This window comes from Herpailurus yagouaroundi, unplaced genomic scaffold, assembly GCF_014898765.1.
Source record: "Herpailurus yagouaroundi ecotype Mexico unplaced genomic scaffold, PumYag 140, whole genome shotgun sequence".
Lineage (NCBI taxonomy): Eukaryota > Metazoa > Chordata > Mammalia > Carnivora > Felidae > Herpailurus > Herpailurus yagouaroundi.
This window is the reverse complement of record NW_024412395.1, coordinates 44,050,148-44,073,687: the sequence shown is the minus strand read 5'-3', so window position 1 is coordinate 44,073,687 and position 23,540 is coordinate 44,050,148. Positions and strand designations below refer to the sequence as shown.

Below are 23,540 nucleotides of genomic sequence, written 5' to 3'. Positions count from 1 at the left end.
GAAGAAGAAGAAGAAGAAGAAGAAGAAGAAGAAGAAGAAGAAGAAGAATGCTTCCAGAGAAAATAGCTCTTATATTCAAAGGAACTATTTTTGGACATTTCATCATATGAGTATAGAATGAAAAAGACTTTTGGGGATTTTTAACCCCAAATTAAGTGACAAATCCTAAAATCATTAGGCTAGAGGTCACTCTGATGAGAATTATCCAGTGCAATGTTTTTCAAACTGGAGTATCACAGAGGTGCCTGAGACAGTTGGACTGAGTTCAGAGGCCCTCAAGAGTTGACATCAAGACACACTAAGACTCAGAGCCATCCATCTCCACTAAAAAGGATTGGCTTGATTTAATCTGCTTTACCAGTTAGAATTTCATGTAGTTTTTTGACAAATTTGAATGAGAATTGACTTAATTCATTTTGCCATTCCCAGAAAGTGTTATGGTAGCCTCCACTCAGGTGGGTTCATTCATTCTATAAGCATTTATTAAGAACAAACTATGTGCCAACAGGCTAGACCCTGTATTTACACAAACAAAACAAAACAAAACAAAACAAAAAACAGTAAGACAAGATCCCACTGTCTGGGAGCTTGCGGTCTAGAATGGAGAGCAGTGGATAAGCAGCTGGAGTACTATCTGATAAATGTTTTCATAATGTTAGGTGCAGGAGGACATATGAGCATGGAAGGAAGGGTTCCTGATTGCCAGTAGAAGTTTTTCAGGTAGAGAGTTTAGGAAAGCAAAGCCAGTTACAGAGGAAGCCCACTAGAAGCATGGAGGTATAAAGCGTCGGTTCCCAGGCTTATCAGAACCAATATAAGAAATATTTTATAATGCCCCCTTTTACTATTGTTAAATAAGAGTCATAGATAGTATAGCCTTCTTATACATATATAAATCACAAATATATATATCACAAATATAAAATATAATGTCCACCCTTAATATAAAGAAGAAATAAATGTTCATAAAATACCTAGTTGAATATGTAAATGTTTCAGATAGGTCTACATTAAATGATATAATGGAGTTAGCAGATGCTTGTACTTAGTTATAATGAGGAAGTTCATATTTGAGCAATAAATTAAACATTAAGCTGAACGTTACTGGTTTATTTTATATTTTCATCTTAACATAAGGGTTGAATATATATGTATGTGCTTATATAGGTTTGTATGTGTATACATACATATATGCAGGTAGATACATATATACATGCATATATTAACATACCTAGAAATCTCAGGACTGTGAGATAGACTCATAGTGCTCATAGACTGGCAGAGCATGTATATGTGCATGTATATGCACAGTACACACGTACTACAAGACCCGATATCATTGAAGATGTAATTTCCTGAAATAGCAAACACCTGTTAATGAAGGTCCAAACTGGACTAGTTCATTATCTCTCAGTTTACATGGCAGCTAAATTCCTGGATAGTTTCACGAATGTTAAAATATGCAAAAGTGAATATCTGTTATATTAAAACCCAGTGACGCTTAGTAAATAAATTTCGTTTTTGCCCATACAAATGACTGTGATACATTGGAAAATTATATAGGACACAGAAGATTTTTGCTGTTGTTGGAGACCACTGTAGGCATTACCGGACTTCTACTACCTCACTCAACTAGGAAGTAAGGAAAAATTCAAGAAGATGGTGTCAAATACTGTAAATATATAAAGTAGGATGAAGGCTGAAAACAAGTCACTGGGTGTGTCAATTCAGTATGCATTGGTAGCAAATGGATCAGATACTGGTCACAAGCCAAACTGAAGTATCTTCAGAAATTAACAGGCAGGGAGTAGGACTCCCTCCTGCTGGAATCTTGGTAATAAAGAGAAGAGGAAAGAGCGGTATTAGAAGGTTGCACATGGTGAAGGAAGAGGCTATTTTGTTTTTCCTCTTAAGAACTTTGTGAACTGACAAGAAAACAGCCATGTAGTGCAGTGCGACTTCAGTGGGTAGCTAATTTGGATGGGGAAATTAGGAAAGACCTTTGGGGAGGTGCCGTTTGAGTTGAGACTTGATCCAAAGAAACGAGCCTCGTGAAAACACATGCAGAGCATTTCAAGCAGAAGAAACACTAGTGAAAATGAACTGGGGAACAAGCTTGGTGTGTTAGAATAGAAACAAGGCCAGTGGCAGCTAGGCTGAACCATTGAGTGCTAAGATATGAGAATGCAGAGACAGAGACCAAATCACAAGGAGCAGTGACATTTGGTATTTATTCTGGCTGCAGTGAAGCCTTATGAGTGGGAATAATATGATATAATGGACAGTTTTAAAGACCTCATGGTGGATGTCTGCAGAAAGTTCAGTCAGGGTAGAAGCAGAGGAATGATATTAGAGCTTTAGCTATATAATGTAGCAGGGACAAAACAACAAGGGTTTGCACCACATGGTGGCAATAGAGGTGAAGAGATGTAAATACATTTGGAAATTGGTAGAAGAGAGCTGTTAGGGCTTGTTGATGGACTAAATATTGCTGGAGTAAGAAAAAAAAGCAGAATTCATGATGGTTCAAAGATTTTGTTGTTTCTTTCTTCTTGTTTGAAATATTTTGGAGGATGGAGACTACGTAAGCGACTTTTATAGGTGGCCACTTTTGTATCCAAATGGGAAAAGCCTGGGGAGAAGAAGGTGCGTTATGGGGTAGAAATTTCTGTTTGAACCATGTGAAGTTTGAGATGCCTATCAGTCATCCGAGTACAGATGCATGTAGGCAAGTCAAGGACTCCATGAGCATCTAGAAGATATATATGTGAATATAAGAAAAAGAAGTGAGATCCATTAAATTATACATAAATTAGATGAAATCATGGTAAAGATTGGTTTAGATCAGTGTTTCTCCATCAGGACCATGCAGTGATTTCTGTGTGGGTCTTATAAAAAAGTTTGTAGATTCATATTTGGTAGGTCTAAAGTAAAGCCTTGAAACCTGCATTTTTAAAAATGGCAGGAACGATTCTGCTGTTTAGATACCCAAGAACTGGTGGCCTTATCTGGGACAAAGAGGAAGTCCAGGAGAGGGCTTTCATGTGCTCATAGGTGAACATTTCTGCGAAATGAAGACATAAATAATCAACTGAAGGAGTGTTTTAAAACTAAATATAAGAACAGTCATGATTTCGTAATTGCTTAATTCTAGCTGAATTATTAAAATGTTGTTTTCTATGCATCACAGCATCTTGGATAACCTTAGAGAAAACAATTTTGTCAATGCCAATTAAACATTAATGTCTTCCTTGCCAATTTCTCTAAGTGGTAAGCAACTGTGACACTTCAGTTTCATTTACATTCAACTCTGAAGAAGGAAACCTTTACAAATTTTGGATCTATATTATTTTAGCTATTTTTGGGACAGAGAGAGACAGCATGAACGGGCGAGGGGCAGAGAGAGAGGGAGACACAGAATCGGAAACAGGCTCCAGGCTCTGAGCCATCAGCCCAGAGCCCAACGCGGGGCTCGAACTCACGGACCGCGAGATCGTGACCTGGCTGAAGTTGGACACTTAACCGACTGCGCCACCCAGGTGCCCCTATTTTAGCTATAATACATACATGCTAGCAATGCTGAGGACAATTTGACATATACATTTTTACTGAAGCAGATACATGAGCAGAATTGCTCACTTTTTCAAAACAACCATTTAATCTTTTTAAATGTTAAAAAAATGTTTAAGAAAGGAATACTAACAATAACTTGGTTTGCCTGTGTCATTAATATCTTCCTGATGTCAGTGCCATCCAGTCAGACCCAGGAAGGAAGGGATTCTCTATTTCTTAATTTTTTTTAATTTTTTTTAAAGTTTTATTTATTTTTGAGACAGAGAGAGACAGAGCATGAACGGGGGAGGGGCAGAGAGAGGGAAACACAGAATCGGAAGCAGGCTCCAGGCTCTGAGCCATCAGCCCAGAGCCTGACGCGGGGCTCGAACTCACGGACCGCGAGATCATGACCTGAGCCGAAGTGGGACTCTCAACCGACTGAGCCACCCAGGCGCCCCTCTATTTCTTAATTTTTACATTGTCAAGTATGATGCCATCCATGGAAAATTATCTCAATACCCCTGATGCAAGAGAATAACACTATTGGCTCAGTCTCCGAAAACTCAACTTTTCATTATCTGCCTCAAGTGTTCCCATATTTTGCTTATCTGTGGCAAATCTTAGTTTCAGATAGATCAACTGTTAGAATCTAGAGGACTCTCTTTAGCTACACACTTCATTAACCTCTTCCTTTCCTGAAAATTGGTGTTCTTTTGATTCATCGCTTGCTTCGTCAACCTCTCTCCATTCCCACTTTACTGTTATTTTTCATGAATCCTGAATGCAGGCAAGGTGTTTGAAACCTAAGTATTTACAGTGCTCTTTGGGGGAAATTGTAATAGAAAAGTGGAGTTTCTATTCACATTGGTATGTTTGCTTCATTAGTCTGTTAGATGCATCATAGAATGGATACAAGGAAAAACTTAGGAAGTATCTGTATAGCAATTCTGATCATCTTGTCAGCATTCTTTCTGAACCTGATTTCTACAGTAGTTACCATTAGTTTGTTAGAAGTGAATTGCTAAAACATTAGACACATGTTCAAATTTAAGTAAAAAAATACATTATGAAGACCTGTATACATAATATATCTCTACACATAAAGTGACTGCATCTCTCTTTAGATAGGTCTTTGGGAGTTAAGGCAGATGTCTTCATTGGCATGTATTTGAGGCTGTCAGTCATGCCTGCCGATATTTGTGGCATGACAAGTGAGAGACACAGGATCCCCAGTGCAGTAATTTTTGAACCAAGGAAAGATAAGAACATTCCATCAAAAGATATATTTTGCACTAAGTTGATCATTTATTCATCATGTATATGTCATCTATTGTCTACAATTTGCTAGAGATGATATAAGTTTCAATTTTTGGTTATATATTTCTCAAAACAAGTCAAATTTCCATTTTAAAAATACAACATCCATAATTTTTTATTCATTGTAACATATCTTACTGCTGTCTTAAAATCACTTGATGACCAGTTTTCCATGTTATTGTAACTAAAGAAAGGGAAAGTGAGTTCCAACTGCAGCAAAAATAGAATGTTAATTATAAACAAAATAAGTATAAAAGCATCTTGACAGTAAAGGTTGCTAAATATTGGAGTGACTGTCCCAGACAGGTTGTAAAACCTTCTGTTTGAAAGCCACAGTTTGTGCAGGGATTTGTGAGGTTTTGGTACGAATAAGGAAAGGATAAGCTAGGTGATTTCCTTAAGGTTTTTTACATATTCAAATATGGCTTTTTTTATTGTATTAGTGAATGTGTCCTTAGAAATATTGAAAAAATGTGGCTCAAGCTGAAGGAACTTGAAACTAGCTTCAATATTACTGGATTTTATTGGATAAGTAATTCATGGAATGGTGTATACAAGTACCAGGGCTTAGGAGGGAATTGAAATGAAATCTAAAGCAAAACAGGAATGCAGAGTTATGAAATGTATTACTCACTAAGTGTTCCCATTTCTCCACTTGAACCCAAATATTTCTTGACAAACAGAACAGAATGATGGATTAAGTAGAGATTTTCAACGATGATTCATTCTTTCAGTCCTGTAGACAACACTGAAGATCACATACTTATATATTTCCTCATTTAGGCGAAAGTTGTGAAGAGTAAGCCTCGGAAATAAAGTATTTTACACGTAAGATTCTTGAAATGCTCACTTAAAAAAGGTAGAATTATTTTTAAAAATTACTGAGCATAAGACTTTCTCGTATTGAGGAGGCTTTCCCAGTTTGACTGTAGCCAAATTTATTCTTGAGTAGAGAATTGTTGGACACTAGCAAGAAATCCCCTATTCTAATTTCAGGTCTTTAAAATGAATCCCACTTACACTGAGAGAGATTATTGCCTGAACCATTTGAAAATATCTTGAGTCTGGGTCTGGTATCTAACGTGTTTACAAAATTTCAATTGCTTAGAGGATATATTTTTAAATAAAGTTTCATTAAGAAAGTCATCCGTAATAACGGAGAGTAACTTCTACCTCAGTATAAGAAAGTATCCAGGGCTTTAATAAACTATGGATGTGGGTAGGTCTTTAAAAAAATTTAAATTGGATGATATGCTTCAGCAACCCAAAAATGTCAATAATTTGAAATTCCAGGGGAAAAATCATTTTACATTTTTAAAGTTCTGACAAAATACATTAAAAATACAAGTCTTAAACAAGTACACTTTCTTTACTGTGGCATTCAGGCAAAAAGAGTTTGAAACACCATTCAATCACAGTGAAAGGAGTTCTGAAGTGGCATAGGTACTGATGAAGCAGAGACATGACTTATTAGAGTTCATTATGTCTCTTTTGCTGCAATTCATGGGCATGACCAAAAAACAAAGTACCTTGCTTCCATCTACTACCAAGTCGCTCACCTCTTTCTCCATCTTATTTATTGTCATGATATCTTTGTAGTGCATAATCACACATACCTCTTGTGAGCTCTTATGCTTGGTTAGTCTACCCAAAGTAGCAAAAAGCAGACAATATTTTTTCTGATACCAGTGGAAAGTTAAAAAATAATACCTAAGATTCTTTGTACCTCTACTGTTTTTTTAATTGTTGCGATAAGTGTAAGGATGGATTTATTTCTATTTTAAAGAATTGGAAAAAAAAACACTAAATAAATTTACATAGTATGGCTGAGTATTACATGAAATTAGATATATGGTCAGAGAAACATGTATGCCAAAAACATTCCCCTCAGCCATGTTCTGATGTTAACACAGCTATAAGGTAGTTTTGGGTCTCATTTTTCATTTGTGCATAAGACGGAGATAGTACATTGAAGTAAACAAAGGGACAAATAGTCACCAACAAATCAGCAAGAAGAAACTGATCATTCTTTAGTCTTTGCTCTCTGAGATTTTGCTGCAGTCATTTTTCCTTTGTGTAAAATGGGAAAACCCCTTTAAATCTTTAAAGAGAAATTTAAAGAAGAAGAAAAGTGTTATTGCAGTCTCGTGTCATCTATCTACAAGATAGGCTGCACACAACAGTAGCTAAGGAAGAAAGCCCAGGTGTGTTAGCAGCATCTTGATAACAATACAAATAAGATCAAGTCATTTGTTACACTGCCAAACAACATATGTAGTTATGCTTGGGTACATCTTATGGAATCACAAGAGAATGGCTTTGACTGTTGAAGTCCATTTTCATTCATCCTCAGAAGCAACTGAAAGATAAAACAACTGCTTAGAAATTTCTCCCTCTTTTCTCTCCCTCTTCTTTTCTCTCTCTTCTTCCCTCCCTCTCTCCTCATCTCCCTCTCTCTACCCTTGCAGTCATTTAGTATCATGTCAGTTGGGTTGAGACTTCATCGTGTACCATATTTGTTAAGCCTTTTTTTTTTTTTGTCCAGAAAAGATGTCATTTGTGTGTTACTATATAAATTATATTCACTTATCTGCTTAGAGAACTTACTGTCATTTAGGTTTCGCCTTATTTTGATATAATCCTAGAAGAAACATCAGATGTTTCTTTGAAGGGAGAGAAAAAGGAGGAAGCTGGCCTACACAGCAGATGGATTATATAACATCATTTTTGCTTTACTATCTTGGCAGCCAGAAGAGTCATTAGTACTTATTATCACAAGATGTTATTAAAACATCTCATTTGTTTTGAAGCATTTCACTTCATTAACCAAATACCTTAGAGAATTTTCATTATATTTCACTTATTTTGAGGTTGAGAGAAAATTTTTCTTCCAAAGAAAAGAAGTTTTAAGCAATAATTTTCAATATTTCTGATTTCTCAACACAAGTAAATAGCTAACAGAGCATGGAGGAAATATAAACACACACACACAAGCTGTGAAGTGTAGAAAGAGACACGTTGAACCAGTGATTCCTGCTACTAAAGTCCAAGCAATCAGTGCATGTAGATGATGTTTTTGTCTTTAAAATTCCCACCCTTTCCTAAGGATGCCAAGGCCAGTGTTGGAAAAGCTTCCATTTGGAATTCTAGATATCGAAGTAATGCATTTGGAAAATGTATGTATCCATCCATTTTACAATATAATGTTCCCACTTACTGATAGAAACTAAAGCTTATGAGATATTTAAATAAGAACAAAAAGCTACTATTTACTGGGAATTACCTACAAACATATGAGGAGGCATTATTATGCTCATTTACAGATGAAAAATTTCAGGTCTAGAGATGAAGTAAACAACTTCTCCAAGATGATAGATGGGTATGGATACAGAATTCATACATCCATTTGTTTGTTCCAAAGTCCCAATATGTAACTGATCAGCTAAAACAGACACATGAAAAGATGCTCTACATCACTCATCATTAGGGAAATACAAATCAAAACTTCAGAGATACTGGCTCACACCTGTCAGAATGGCTAAAATTAGTAACACAGGAAATGGCAGATGCTGGCAAGGATGTGGAGAAAGGGGAACCCTCTTGCACTGTTGGTAGGAATGCAAACTGGTGCAGCCACTCTGGAAAACAGTATGGAGGTTCTTCAAAAATTTAAAAATAGAATTACCCTACGACCCAGAAATTGAACTACTAGGTATTTATACCAAAGGATACAAAAATACTGATTCAAAAAGGCACATGCACCCTGATGTTTATAGCAGCATTATCAACAATAGCCAAATTAGGAAAAGAGCCCAAATGTGTATTGACTATGACTGGGTAAAGATATAGATATAGATATAGATATAGATATAGATATAGATATAGATTTAGATATAGATTTAGATATAGATATAGATATATAATGGAATATTACTCAGCCATCAAAAGAATAAGTCTTGCAATTTGCAACAATGTGGATGGAGCTAGAGTGTATTATGCTAAGTAAGTCAGAGAAGGACAAATACCATATGATTTCAGTTATATGTGGAATTTAAGAAACAAAACCCATGAACATAGGGGAAAGAACGTAAAAAAAAAGAGACAGAAGGAGGCAAAACCATTAGAGACTCTTAACTGTAGGGAACAAACTGAGGGTTGATGGAGTCAAGGTGGGTGTGGGATGGGCTAAATGGGTGATGTATTAAGGAGGACACTTGTGATGAGCCCTGGGTATTACATAGAAGTGACGAATCACTAAATTCTACTCCTGAAACCAATATTATACTATATGCTAACTAAATAGAGTTTAAACAAAAACTTGAAACAAAGAACCAACGAAATTTGAAAAAAAAACTGATCATCTAAAATGTTAATAATTCAAATGATGGAAAGTTTTTTCTTCCAGAAAACTACTTAATAATAACTTAGACTCTCCCTTTATTTGTTGAGAAGAGGTATACTCTTACATTTGTGAAGAAAAAAAATGCTATTTTCTTTATTCCACCTTGAAAAACAATAATTCAACATTGGGGGCAGAGAAGACTCACTTCTTCACACATCCCATAATGAACAAAGACCAGAGCCCAAATGTAATAAGCACATCCCAACTACACAAGTTCCTCTCACCTCTAGAAAGGTCCAATACAACTTAAAAAGAATTTAGAGGAGACCAAGGGATCTCCCCTCCTCTTAGTGACCACTCTGAAGAAAAAGAAAAAAGAAAGAAACTACAACACTTATTATAGAATTCTGATGAAACTATTTTTCTTAATATTTAGTGCTTTTTTTCCACCAAATCAATATGGATAGAGGGTGATAGTTCTGCAATGTGCTATTTCTTTAATTAAAATATAAGTATTCTTAATGCGGTTGGATGTACTTTGCAAAATAAACACCAACAATGAACACATAAAATGACTCAATAATTGATTGGTAAACACCATGTAACTATGGAATAATTATATGCCCTGTGAATTATATAGTACTTATAGCTGACATTATTTAGGAAACCTAAGAAATGAACTTGTAATTTGTACTTATCAGATTTCAAATCCAAACAACCAGTGAAGTATCCTGTTATTATATAGAAGTGTCCTATCATTAGATACCTGGTCAGTAATAATCATACAATTAATTACACATATCACACCCCAAAGAAAAATACGTAATATCATTGGGACTTCAAGAAACAGTTTATCAATATAACACATTTGGGAAGGAAAAATGAATTTAAATATAGTGTCTAAGGCATACATGCAATCATCCAATAGGTTTCCCAATTATCTGCTTGCCTGGTTCTTCTCATTATGCAGGTTTCTCTCAATTCTAGTATCAGTTCCTCAGCAAGTTCTTCTTTGGCCTTTCTTTCCAAAGCAGTCTCCATCCTGACTCATGCCCTCAAATACCCTCTATCATACCACTTTGTCTTATTATTGTTGTCACATTTTTTTACTCTTTAAACAATCCTATTGTTCGTTTCTTTAAAAAACATCTGTTTCTCCCCTCGAGACAGTGGACCTCATTTCTCCTCACTAGAGACAGCATTTTGTCTAGTAAATAAATATCTTTCTATTATAAAAGTGATCACGTCTGTTTGCTCAACGCTATAATCCCAGTGTGTAGGCACTTGCTAGGCACACCAGTAACACATGGGATGTTTCTTGGTGAATGAATGATTTACTGACTATTCGTTATCTCCAAGGCACTTGGTTAGAGCATAAAGCTAGACAGATGGAGTGTCTGTCCCATGGGTCTTGCATGCCAAGATATGAATGTACCACACACTTTCAAAGTATTTTCCAAAGCAGACGTAAAGTTAAAACAAACAAAAACTAACCTTAATACTTCATTCAAATATGCATTTATCTTCAATGCTACCACCTCGTTTTGACCTGTTTCTACCTACTTTGCTTCACAGGAACATACACTGAGTTGTTTGCCAACTGTTTCTGACCATACACATTTGTTTCCACAGACAACAACATTAATTGGTCTTTTGAAGACAGCTCGACTCCTTCGTCTGGTGAGAGTGGCCCGGAAGCTTGATCGCTATTCAGAATATGGCGCTGCTGTTCTAATGCTCTTAATGTGTATATTTGCCTTGATTGCTCACTGGCTGGCTTGCATTTGGTATGCAATTGGGAATGTAGAAAGGCCCTACTTGACAGACAAAATCGGATGGTTGGATTCCTTAGGACAACAAATTGGGAAACGTTACAATGACAGTGACTCAAGTTCTGGACCATCCATTAAAGACAAATACGTCACAGCACTTTATTTTACCTTCAGCAGCTTAACCAGTGTAGGATTCGGGAATGTGTCTCCTAACACCAATTCGGAGAAAATCTTTTCAATCTGTGTCATGTTGATTGGCTGTAAGTAGATTTCTCTTTTGTTATCTATTAGGATGAGATAATATCACAAAATTGATATCTCTAGAACATTAAGAATAAGGCAAAGAAAAAATTATAGAAAACTGTAGAGATAATGGGATTACATATATGGGTACTATATTCTATCAAAACTGATTCTGTGAAAGGGAGACACCGAAGGACTTTCAGGACTTCAGAAAACCAAAACCTGAAAACTGGAGTGACATGGATCTTTGGGATCCAGGAACTGAGACTTGCAGTTCACTTTTACCGCTGTAAAAGTGTCTGTAATTTGTTACCAATGGTTATTTTCTATTTTAAGCTGAGGTCAGATTACAATGGGAAAGACTAGTTTACATTATATTCTAGATAGATGTAATGTAATATAATAGTAATGTAATGTAATGTAATAGTACTAGAATATATATTTCTATATAAAATATATATATTTCTATCTATATAGAATATATATTTCTATATAAAATATATAGAAATAATAGAAATGTTTCTTATGTATCTGCATTTATACACATATATACACAAATATATATATTCTTCACCACTTACTGACTAAAAATGCCTTTTCCTATGACATCAGGCCAAATTTCAGTTATTGCTCTTTACCTTATAATAGGATGATGACATCAGTGTCATTAATGAGGTATATTTTTTTGGAATAAGAAGCAAAAAAAAAAACCGCATTAAAAAAGATGTATAATTTTTCTTAAAAATCATACTGTGGAGTCACTAAAGATAACCTTGCTGATACCAAACAGCAATTGACAAAAGCATAATGGATTTTGAATGCTTAAAAAAGGGCATCATCCTTAGATTGTATACAAATATGAAAACAGATCCAGAGTTGCTTTTTAAATGTTAACACATTAACTAATGAAATATACTTAGATAACCTTTATTATGAAACTTAAATCAATTCACCCAGTTTATTGTTCAATGTATTTCAAATTTACTTTTCATATGTATGTCTTAGTATTTTTATTATGCTAGGATTGCTATAGGCAAATGGTATTATATTCAAATAACCCAAGATATTCTACAGATGCAGGCTAAGTCTGTACTACAAACACAGACGTAATCTTGTACCCAGAAGGAAATGAAGAGGGACCTACTGGGAAAAATGGAAAAATTCATTCCAGAGAGACTGAATCTCTCGGAACAAGCACAGTCCCACCCACTCTGTGATTACAACTGCCAGTAAATACTTTACAGAGATTATCAATCTTAGTGAAACAGGTAGCAAACAAAATTTTTAAAAGTCTGTTCCTAATTACTTAAACATCTGTATAGGAAAAATATATATACTTTTCATAAAGAAAACAGAACCTGCATGTTGAAACTTAGAATTTGCCAGAAGGAATTTTTCAAATGCACTGAAGTTTAACCTGCTCACCACTTAGGGAATACCCATCACTTGTGAGGATTGTTAAATACATACTACTATTTATCCTGTGAATTATCTTAAATTAAAGAAAACCCAGTTCTTTATTTGGCCTATACCCAATCTCTAATCCCTAAATCAGGGTTGTGGCAGTCTTTTTACCTTCCTTCCTTTCTTCCTACCTTTTTCCTTTCTTTCCTACCTTCCTTCTTAAATATAGCACTAAGCTATTTCTATTGATTCCTTAAGAAGAATACTTGGTTTCTTCAGACAATTTTCATATTTTAGGAAAAGAGAAAACACTTTAGTTAACTGAGTAGGAATCAAAGGTACAAATTTCTGGTTATTAAAATAAATAAAAAATAAATAAATAAACAAATAGGGATGTAATGTACAGCATGGTGACTGTAGTTAATAATACTATATTGTACATTTGAAACTTGCTAGAAGAGTAGATCTTTTTTTTAATTTTTTTAAACTACCAAATTTTTTTAAACTAACATTTATAAACTTCCAAAAAAATTTTTTAATGTTTATTTGTTTTTGAGAGAGAGGGAGAGACAGAGCGTGAACGGGGCTGGGGGGGCGGGGAGCAGAGAGATAGGGAGACAGAATCAGAAGCAGGCTCCAGGCTCTGAGCTGTCAGCGGAGAGCCGGACATGAGGCTCGAACTCACAAGGTACGAGATCATGACCTGAGCCAAAGTTGGACACTTAACCGACTGAGCCACCCAGGCACCCCTAAACTACCAAAAAAAAAAAATTTAGGCTACTTTTTAATGTTTATTTATTTATTTTGAGAAAAAGGGGGGGAGGGGCAGAGACAGATGGAGAGAGAGAGAGAGAGAGAGAGAATGAATCATAAGCAGGCTCTGTGCTGTCAACACAGAGCCTGATGTGGGGCTCTAACCCACGAAGCTGTGAGATCATGACCTGAGCCTAAACGGGAAGTTGGATGCTTAACCGACTGAGCCATCAGGTGCCCCTAAAAAAGTAGATCTTAAAAGTTCTCATCACTGTGGTGATGGATATTAAGTAGACTTATTTTGGTGATCATTTCTCACTGTATACAAGTATCAAATCATTACTTTGTACTTCTGAAACTAATATAATGCTATATGTCAATCATATCTTAATAAAACAAACAAATGAAGCTCAGAGCCAGAATTGACAGAAATGATGAAGCTGGTAGACAATACCAAGCACTTTAACAAATGTGTATGTGGATTCCCTGAAAATGGGGGAGGGAACCAGAAAATAAAATGTATCAAAATGTGTAAGAGACAGCTAAAACAGTGCTCAGAGAGAAATGTGTACCTTTAAGTGTTTTTATTTTTTTTAAGTTTATTTATTTATTTAGAAACAGAGAGAGCATGAGTTGGGGGAGCGGCAGAGAGAGGGAGAGAGAGAGAATCCCAAGCAGTCTCCACTCTCTGTGCTGAGCCCAATGTGGGGCTTAATCGATAACACGACTATGAGATCATGACTTGTGCTGAAATCAAGAATCAGACGTTCAACTAACTGAGTCTCCCAGGCACCCCTTAAGTGTTTATATTTTTAAAAAAAAGATCTAAAAATCAAAGATCTAAGCTTCTGTCTTATGATCTAAAAATCAAGGATCTAAGCTTCTATTTTAAGACAAGCAAATTAAACATATAAGTAGAAGAAATATCAGAGATAAGAGCAAAAGTTAATAAAATAGAAATCATACATTAGAGAAAATTAATGGTAGTATATTCTGGCTCTTTAAAAGATCAATAAAATTGATAAACCTCCTATTAGACTGGTAAGAGAGAAGACATAAGTTAACATGTCTTATATGAAAGAAAAGATCTTACTATCCATTATAAAGATATTAAAAGAATAATAAAATAAGATTATGAAATACTTTATAATAATAAATATGACAATTTAGATGTGATAGAAAAGCTTCTTAGTGAAACAAATTACCAAAACTGAAACAAAAAATCCTGAACCATTCAATAAAATTTGATAAATTGTATTTCATCAAAATTGGTACCTCAGCTTTTCCAAGGACACTATTAAGAAAAGGAACAAATGATAGACTAGAAGAAAATACTCTCAATACTTAGACCTAAAAAAAAAAAAAAAAAGACTTGTATCTGGAATATATCAAGAATTCTTACAACTCTGTAATAAAGGACAACTCAATTTAAAAAGTAGCAAAAGATTTAAACACATTTCACAAAAGAAGATAAATTAATGGACAATAAGTGCAGGAAAAGATGTCATTAGTCATCAGGAAATGCAAATGAAAACTCTAGTGAGGTATTACATGGCTACTACAAGGTTAAAATGAAAGACTGGCAATACCAACTGTTGGTTTGGGAACAACTGATACTGTCACCTATTGCTGGAGGGAGTATAAATTGACACAGGTTTGAGAAACAGTCGCATGGTTTCTTATAGAGTTAAACATACCCCACAATTCCACTCCTAGGTGTTTGAAAGGGAAATGGAAGTATATGCCCATACAAAGACTTGTACACAAATGTTCGCAACAGTTTTACTCATAGTAGCCAAAAATGAAACGATGAGCTTTCTGTCAACAGAAGAGATGAACTGAAGTGGTAGAACCATTGGATGGATACTGCACAGTGATTAAAAAAAAAAGAAAAGAACATTTTAATGATTTATACAACAACAGGATTAATTTCAAAAACATGCTGAACAAAAGAAGTCAACACAAATGAATGTATACATCATGATTCCATTTATATGAAAACCTAGGAAATGCAAACTAATCTTTAATGACATACATTGGAGCTTAGTGGTTGTCTAGGTTCTGAAGTGAGTATGCAGGCAGCCAACAAACACTGGGGAATCTTTTGGGGTGATGGAATGTTCTATATCTTGATTGTGTTTATAGCAGCATATACATTGGTAAAAATTAATTGATCTGTACCATTAACACCTATTTAATTTATTGTATGTAAATTACACACCTATAACATCTAATTTTTTAGGTTAAAACTTTCTAAAAGTTTGTGTATTAGGTAGAAAACGTGTATTTGCTCTATCGGTACATTTCAGCTAATGTTTAATGGCCTACTAAATACATTCATTTGGTTAGCATATCAGATTTTAGGTGTGGTGTGCTGAAGGAAGTTTTAAGATATACCTGTTTTGGGGCGCCTGGGTGGCGCAGTCGGTTAAGCGTCCGACTTCAGCCAGGTCACGATCTCGCGGTCGTGAGTTCGAGCCCCGCGTCAGTCTCTGGGCTGATGGCTCGGAGCCTGGAGCCTGTTTCCGATTCTGTGTCTCCCTCTCTCTCTGCCCCTCCCCCATTCATGCTCTGTCTCTCTCTGTCCCAAAAATAAATAAACGTTGAAAAAAAAATTAAAAAAAAAAAAAGATATACCTGTTTTGTTTCTATAATATCCAAGCCTAAAACAAACCATCTGGTGAAATTACATCTACTGAAGAAAGCTAAATAAAATATTGAGTTGAAGAGGGAAATGCCTTTATATAGTCTACCATCTTGCTTTTGACTCATATTTGGATTCATATTTGCCATCTTACTTTTGACTCGTATGCCAATTGTTAAGCATTAACCGAATAATGTATAAAGAATATAACTATGTTGTGCTTCTTTCTTGCTTACGGCTCCAGTTGCTCCTGAAAAAAAAATCAGAAAAAATAATTTGTGCCTTCATTACAACTTAAAAAGCCACCACATAGAATTGCCTAAGAGAAATACATGTTATTCATATATTAAACTACATGCTTTTAATCTAGATTTTGCCATTTCGTCAATGAATGGAAATACCTGTCTATGACCCAGACTAATGTTTTGGTTCATTTTCATAGCAGTATGGAGATAAAGCCACAATGTAGAAATGAAACCATAGTATGTATTACAAACAAATTAAGAGTGCTTTCCCTGACCCGCCTCCAAGTAGTTATGTTAACTGGCATTGAGGGGCACCTGGGTGACTCACCTGGTTAAGCATCCGACTTCAGCTTAGGTCATGATCTTACAGTCCTTGAGTTCGAGCCCTGCGTTGGGCTCTGTGCTGACAGCTCAGAGCCCGGAGCCTGCTTCAGATTCTGTGTCTCCCTCTCTTTCTGCCCCTCCCCTGCTCATGCTCTGTCTCTCTCTGTCTCAAAAATAAATAAACACATTAAAAAAAAAAAAAAAACTGACATTGATTATGTCCCCCTGATGAAATCAAATGAACTTAATGTGTGCTACCTATAACTGTTTCCTGAGAAAATGATAGATACTTTGGAGACACAACAGCATGCATAAATATTTCTGACACTACAGTTAGGAAGAGTAAAATGCATTTTTCACAGGAATCTCCTTGGATCACAGGAATCAGTTTCAGGCAAGTATTGCTAACTCTCTTCTTAATCAACTACTCATTTACTCAAATTAGGCACGAGTCTTTATCTTTGGAAGGTCCAATCTAAACAGCTTGTCTACCTTACTGAGAATTACTGTCCTTCACACATCCCAGGTCAGGCTCACTACAGATCTCCCCAACTATCATCTCTTTAAACAGATAAAAACAAAGGGCCACTCCTTTCTCTATGGCATTCTCTGACTTGACATATCTATGGTATGCAAGGCCATATGAACCAAGAGACAAAGATCAGATGGAAAATTAAGCAAATGACCAAGAAGATAAGTGTTTTTTTTTTAAATGCTTAACCCGAATTTGGTCAAAATCTACTTGAAAAACGATTAAGGGGTTTATGGAAGTAAAGGTTTGTAAAGTGTGTTGTGCTCGTGGGGGGCGGGTGGGGAATGTGTTTGTTGAATACAATTGAATCAAACACTGTGGTCATTTTTTACCACGTGCTCAGGATATTGCAGGCCCAGTGCCTTAAACATATGCTACCCTCTCTCTATGGTTCTGGCACATGCCCAGAGATCAGAATACGGTCCATGTATCATGATTTGACTTTCTGTATAGAATATGGCACTGTTTTAGGATTATTGGAAACAATACAAACATAAAAAGAAAGAGAAGATACTCAAAGAGCTTACGTTAAATCACAAAGATGTAGCCCGGAAAACACTCAAAAGGGTATTCTACCTAAGTACTGGAATGTGTAGCAAGGATTCTAATTGCAGTTCTTCCTTCTCACAGACAAAAGGGAAGTGTATATTCCATTTTTTTCTACAAAAATAAAATGATGCCCTCATACTCAAGCCTGAGATATCTGTTTCTCATGTAAAAATACTGTAAAACTGAATTTTAATAGGTTTAAAATCGTATACAAATAAATAAGGAAAGTATGAGTTCCTTAAAACAATGTATCATTCCTTAGCCAAACCAAAGTATTCAAAATAATCTTGAGATTTATAATAGATTTTTAATATTGAAAGGTTAGGTTTGAGTCTGAGAGGCAGAGATGTCACAGTTTAAAAATAAACATTTTAATCCAGCTCCAGAAAACATATCTGTGGTAACTCTGTGACATATATCCTTATTACATTACAAAGAAAATGTTTATTTTAAAGGCATTTTATCTCTGTAGTCAGTATTCCAGATCATAGGTTGATAATGTAAACAATCTGAGTTTATATTCTAATTTAGAATCCATGGTGAATTTGGAGACTTTTCCTCTCCAGGTTTATTATCAAATTTATAAAATTTATAATATTGGCTTAACTTAATTTTTTCCCCATTGGCCAGTGATAAATCTTTACAACTGGACTGAGATCATATAAAAAATCTACAAACTTGAGATTCTGACAAGATATAAAAATGCCCAAGTGCAGTCTTCCCCTATAACTTTGTTTTTTATCCAATCCAGCACTAATGTATGCAAGCATTTTTGGAAATGTATCTGCAATTATCCAAAGACTATACTCGGGAACTGCCAGGTACCACATGCAGATGCTTCGAGTAAAAGAGTTCATTCGCTTTCACCAAATCCCCAACCCTCTGAGGCAGCGGCTTGAAGAATATTTCCAGCATGCATGGACATACACCAATGGCATTGACATGAACATGGTATGTATTTCTGTTTTCCAAAATGGAAGTACTTCAGGCATTATAGCTACAGTTCAAATGGGAAAGCCAGTCTCACCAGCTTTGAACCCCTTGCTTTTGTTTTCCTCTCGGATGTTTATTTTCTCCCCTGGAGATAGTCTCTCATTCTCAATTCATGGCATTGCATGGTGCTATATCTAGTTATACTGTGTGGCAAAGGCATTATAACATGATGCAAACTGATATAACTGTGTAGTAGAGTTCCCACTTCTGGTTAGGGAGAACATGATTAACATAGGATTTGGGCTTTCAGCACTTGTCCTAGCTTCCAGCACCCAAAAAAATAGTTGGACCCATGTGTGTTAAGATTTGACAAGTAAATAGTAACAATCGCTCTGATGCCCCCAAACAGAAATCCAAAGTTAACATTCCTTTAAAAAAAACAGGACATTTTGAGGATTTGTGGGAGAGGTTAGGGAACTTCAGCATGCCATAAACATTTTATGATTGGAAGTTTCATATTTCTGTTAAGGACAAATTTTTCTATATTTACAACAATTAACTATGTGCCCTTTTACTGTACCTGGTTTAATGCATCTTTCCTTTCAAGGAGGAAATATGGATTTCTTCATAACTTTTAAGCAAATTCAACATCAACAATCACTTTTCATAATTCCTCCCACGTCTATCAATGTTTAAAAATCAACATAATTAAGGACATCACCATGGCATAAAGAGCTCTTTTTATTATTAGGTGAATTGCACACATTCTCTTGACCTACCTGTATAGCTACAGAGACTGATTCCTACAGATAAATTATGTGGCACGCCCAAATTCTATGGCATATCACAGATCTATTAGGAAAGATTAAAAATACGATGGCCTCCCATGTGTCAACTCCTCCAGTGGGCAAGGACCCTGTTGCTAAGAATTCTTCAGAAAATCAAACCACTCACATTTAATGACATGAACAGCATAATACAATTTTTGCATAAGTAAGCCTATCCAATTTAATTTGACATTTTTTATTTGACTGGTAATATTCTGACAAAAAAGCAAATTCTGACAAAAATTAGCAGTCAAAGGGCAGAAGGCATGGCAAATGTTGCCCAATTTGAAAGCCATGTAAGGATAAGCAGATTAAAGCCAAATGTGATGTATTTGACTGAGAAGTAAGGACATGCCGGTATAAAAATTGACATTTGATAAGCCAATCAATTAGTACATTTCATATAAAAGCATAACTGAATTCCATGAGTTATTTCTAATTATCCCAAAGTTACTTGAGAAAATTCATTTGATAAATTTATATCACTAAGATATAACTTAAATTTCATAAGAAAGCACCTACCAATTTATCACTTTCGATGTTTCCATCTGTATTATTGTTGAACAAAGATACCAGCATTCAGAAACTATTGGGGATTCTGTAACTCTGGGTTGGCTGAAGCAGTGTCAAGACTTTTTAATCAGAACACGTGTCACTCAATTTTGTTGTTCCATACTGCCAGATTATTTCACTAACAGTAATAAAACAATTATATATTGTACATCCCCTCTCCATATAACTAGTTTTGTGACCATTTTTGTGATAAAGTCTCTTTTTGACAACTATTTAGCTTTCATTGTTTGACTCTATTACCTATGAATATGGTTTATATACCACTTGCCTATTTACAATGTACTTATGAAAGATTTATCTCTTTCCTGTCTGCTTCACACCTTAATACATGGAATCACAACACCCACCGGTAAGAACAGGAGGTATTTATATCCAATTTAATTCTCGTGTAAATTGTGGAGAACACCCTTGTTATCTGTCAGGTTTAGAGCTTGTTAAGTGATTTCCAATGTTAGTTCTGATCTTTTTTGCATGATGTAGCAAAGGAAATACAAAGCAAGGACCTGGAGAAGATAACCTGGAAGAGGCCAAGTACAGAATAGAAATCCTTAAGTTTAACAAGAACTTGACCTCTAGTAATATTTATATACAGTTTCCCCCTCCCCACAAAAAGTCACTTATCTGCTCCTTCCTCCACTCTGATAAAGGTTATGGGTATACGGTTTGCATTAGATAATTGTCATAAAGAAAATGTCATTCTCTTTCATCATCCTCTATTTTCATGATGTAGGTGCTTTACTTTCCTTCCATCTGCATGCCTGTAATTACATGATCCTGGAGTGTGTAAGCTCGAAACCATGTGCCACTGAGTCTTGCATGTGGTTTTGAGAGCTTGACTTTGCACGAACTTCTTGTTTGTACACAGTGTCTACATTTCTCATCTTGTGACTGCAAAGTGAGTAAAAAAAATCAAAGTGCAAGAGAACTGAAAACTCAGCAAGTGGAAGATGCCTGCTTGTTACACACAATGTGCAAAAAACAAAACAAAGTTAGAGAAAAGTAACTGTACTCTTAGACTATTGAGAGGTTAAAAAAAACAAAGTAGATTTTTTTACCTCTAAAACCACATTCTTATAATCCCCGTGTCTTGTTAGTTTATTGTTAACCAAATAGTAATTTAATAATAATTTAAAGTGATTTAAATTTATGTATTGTGATACATAAAGTACATCAAACTGTTGTATTTTACATCAGCATTTCACGTTATTTCATTTAAGCACAACCTTAGACATAGTTTCTCATGAAACATTTCAGGTCATTTTTTTTTTTTACTGTCCAACCATGTCAAAATGAGGTATAAGGTTTCCAGTTACATGTATTAACTGACTCAAAATTATTTTTCATAACCCAAAACATGGGATTTCTTGACAGAACTCAAAACATAGGAAATAGGCCTAAAATGTGCAGCCATATTTCTTATTCCCTGGATCTTTTGCTTTTTGTGAAATAGCTATTGTCACAATATTCCAGAACCAAAAGTATTCTGGGGACATTTATGGGCTCCCTTTCAATGGAACCAAATGGTTCAGAGTGCAAAGGGAAAAGAGTCAAGATAATGAAATTAAAGAAAGGATAGTGTTCTTTTGTATCTGATGTCAAGCTTAGGAATAATGACAATTTTTTCAAAAATGTCTATAGGTCAATTCTGAAAAACGCTCTCCCTTCTACTCCTCCAAATTTGACCAGTTAGGAAGAGGAGATACTTTCTCAGATTAAGATTGAGAAAGGGTATCTCAAGGATTTTCCCAAATTGAAAGCTGTCCTCTAACCCAGTCTGAAACTTTCTGACATTATCCCACATTGATTTTAGTTACAACATTGTCAAGAACTGAAAGTCAATATAGAGTCAAATTTCTTCATATTACACACAAGGGCCTGGTTTTGTGACCAGGCTCTATACATCATCCTGGAGGGAGGGAAATAAATCATTCATGACAGAAACGACTTCATAATTTAAAATTATATTGACATGGAAGACAATCCTTTATGAACAACTGAGGAAGAATTTTATTTCTTATCTTAAAAATGCCGCCCCCCCTAGTTATGGCTAATAATATAAAAAAATAAGAACAGGCATTCAGAAGACCTAAATACCAGCTCTTCAATTTGCCACTCATCTTGGACAAGTCACTTAACCTCTCTGTAATTTCATGAAACTTGTCATTGTCAAATGTTTTTAAAGCACCAGAACTCAAATATGCTAAACATATAGAACAATTATTATGGGAGATTTTCTGCTTAAAGATGGAGATTCAAACCTACCTGCTGCCTGCTCCCTTGCTATCTGTAGTGAGCTTCTGGTTCTTTTTTATGGTGAATTGTCAATGACAGAGAACAGAAGGGAACCATTTCAGGTAAACACTAGGACAGGAATTGAGTCCCATATGTGGGGAAGCACAAGAGAAAATTAAGGCAGGTAGTGCGGAAACAACTTTATTTAATTTATTTTAGGAAGAAAGAGCAACTGACATTTTTTTTATCCTGAGGTATTAATGGAGAAATTTTTGAGAAAGAGACATAGAAAGGAGTTGGAATGAGAACCTAGGAAGAGGGATGAATGTTTCAGCAGGGTAGATAGACAAGTTTTCCTTAAAGACAGGCAGGTACAAAAAGAAAAAGGGTAAAGGCACTGACTTTGAGGAGAAAGGGAGAAAACTCACTGGTATTAGCACCACATGGTCCAATGTCCTTGGTTAAGCAGAGGGTAGATTAAGTCCTCAGAAAGAAGGAGGTATAAAATAGGAGAAGAGTTGAAAAAGCGGGGAGAACTTTTAGGGATCTCATTCAAGAGTCAACTGAGTAGGCTAAAAATGCTTAGAACCAAAATAGGACTCGGAGTGACAAATCATTCATTTATAATAGCCCAAACAAACAAAGCCAATCAAAATGGAGAAGAGACAAATAAATAATAAGCATATTGTTTAATAGAAATTCTTACTCCTTGGAGTTGATGTGATGTCCAAGAAGCATCTTAGTGAAAATCTCATTTCCTTCCACGGCTCTTCTCCAGCTCCTCTGCTATCCTCTGCTATCAGAGAATCATTTGTTAACTCTACCGATTGACCTTAAGTACTAACTGCTACCTACCTACGACTACTACTGACTGCTGACTACTCTCTACTTAATTGTTAACTACAAACACTGATTATTTCTGCATCCATGATCTAACTCTACGCCATCAAACACTTTGTTGTACCCATTCTCTATGCTAACTGAAATGACTTCATCTATGCCAGGCCTTTATATAAATCTCCTCCACTCACAGTCTATTTTGATACACCATAGTGAAAGGTAATGATGAGCTCTTTCAGTCCTGTGCAAGTCAGCCACTCATATAGAAACAGTCCTTGTGACATTAAACCCCATTGGAAATGTTAAGCAAAATATACAGAACAGCATGGCTTGTTTTTACCGTATTGTTTTCATCCCCCTTTAACTTCTTCTAAGGATCCTTTATGCAGCCAAGTTGATAAATAGGGTCAATGGAAAACCTTTGATTCTTTAGTCATAAAGTTTAAAAAAATGCT

At 35.4% G+C, this 23,540-nt stretch overlaps 1 protein-coding gene across 6 annotated transcripts in view; it reads left to right on the top strand.

Annotated features, from left to right (window-relative positions):
* Positions 1–23,540, top strand: part of KCNH7 (potassium voltage-gated channel subfamily H member 7) — a 488,027-nt gene that overhangs the window by 413,481 nt on the left and 51,006 nt on the right. For all 6 annotated transcript variants that reach the window (XM_040475208.1, XM_040475206.1, XM_040475207.1 and 3 more), the window contains 2 exons: positions 10,847–11,246; positions 18,432–18,631. In XM_040475208.1, coding sequence (XP_040331142.1) covers positions 10,847–11,246; positions 18,432–18,631 — 600 coding nt within the window. The remainder of the gene's footprint in view (positions 1–10,846; positions 11,247–18,431; positions 18,632–23,540) is intronic.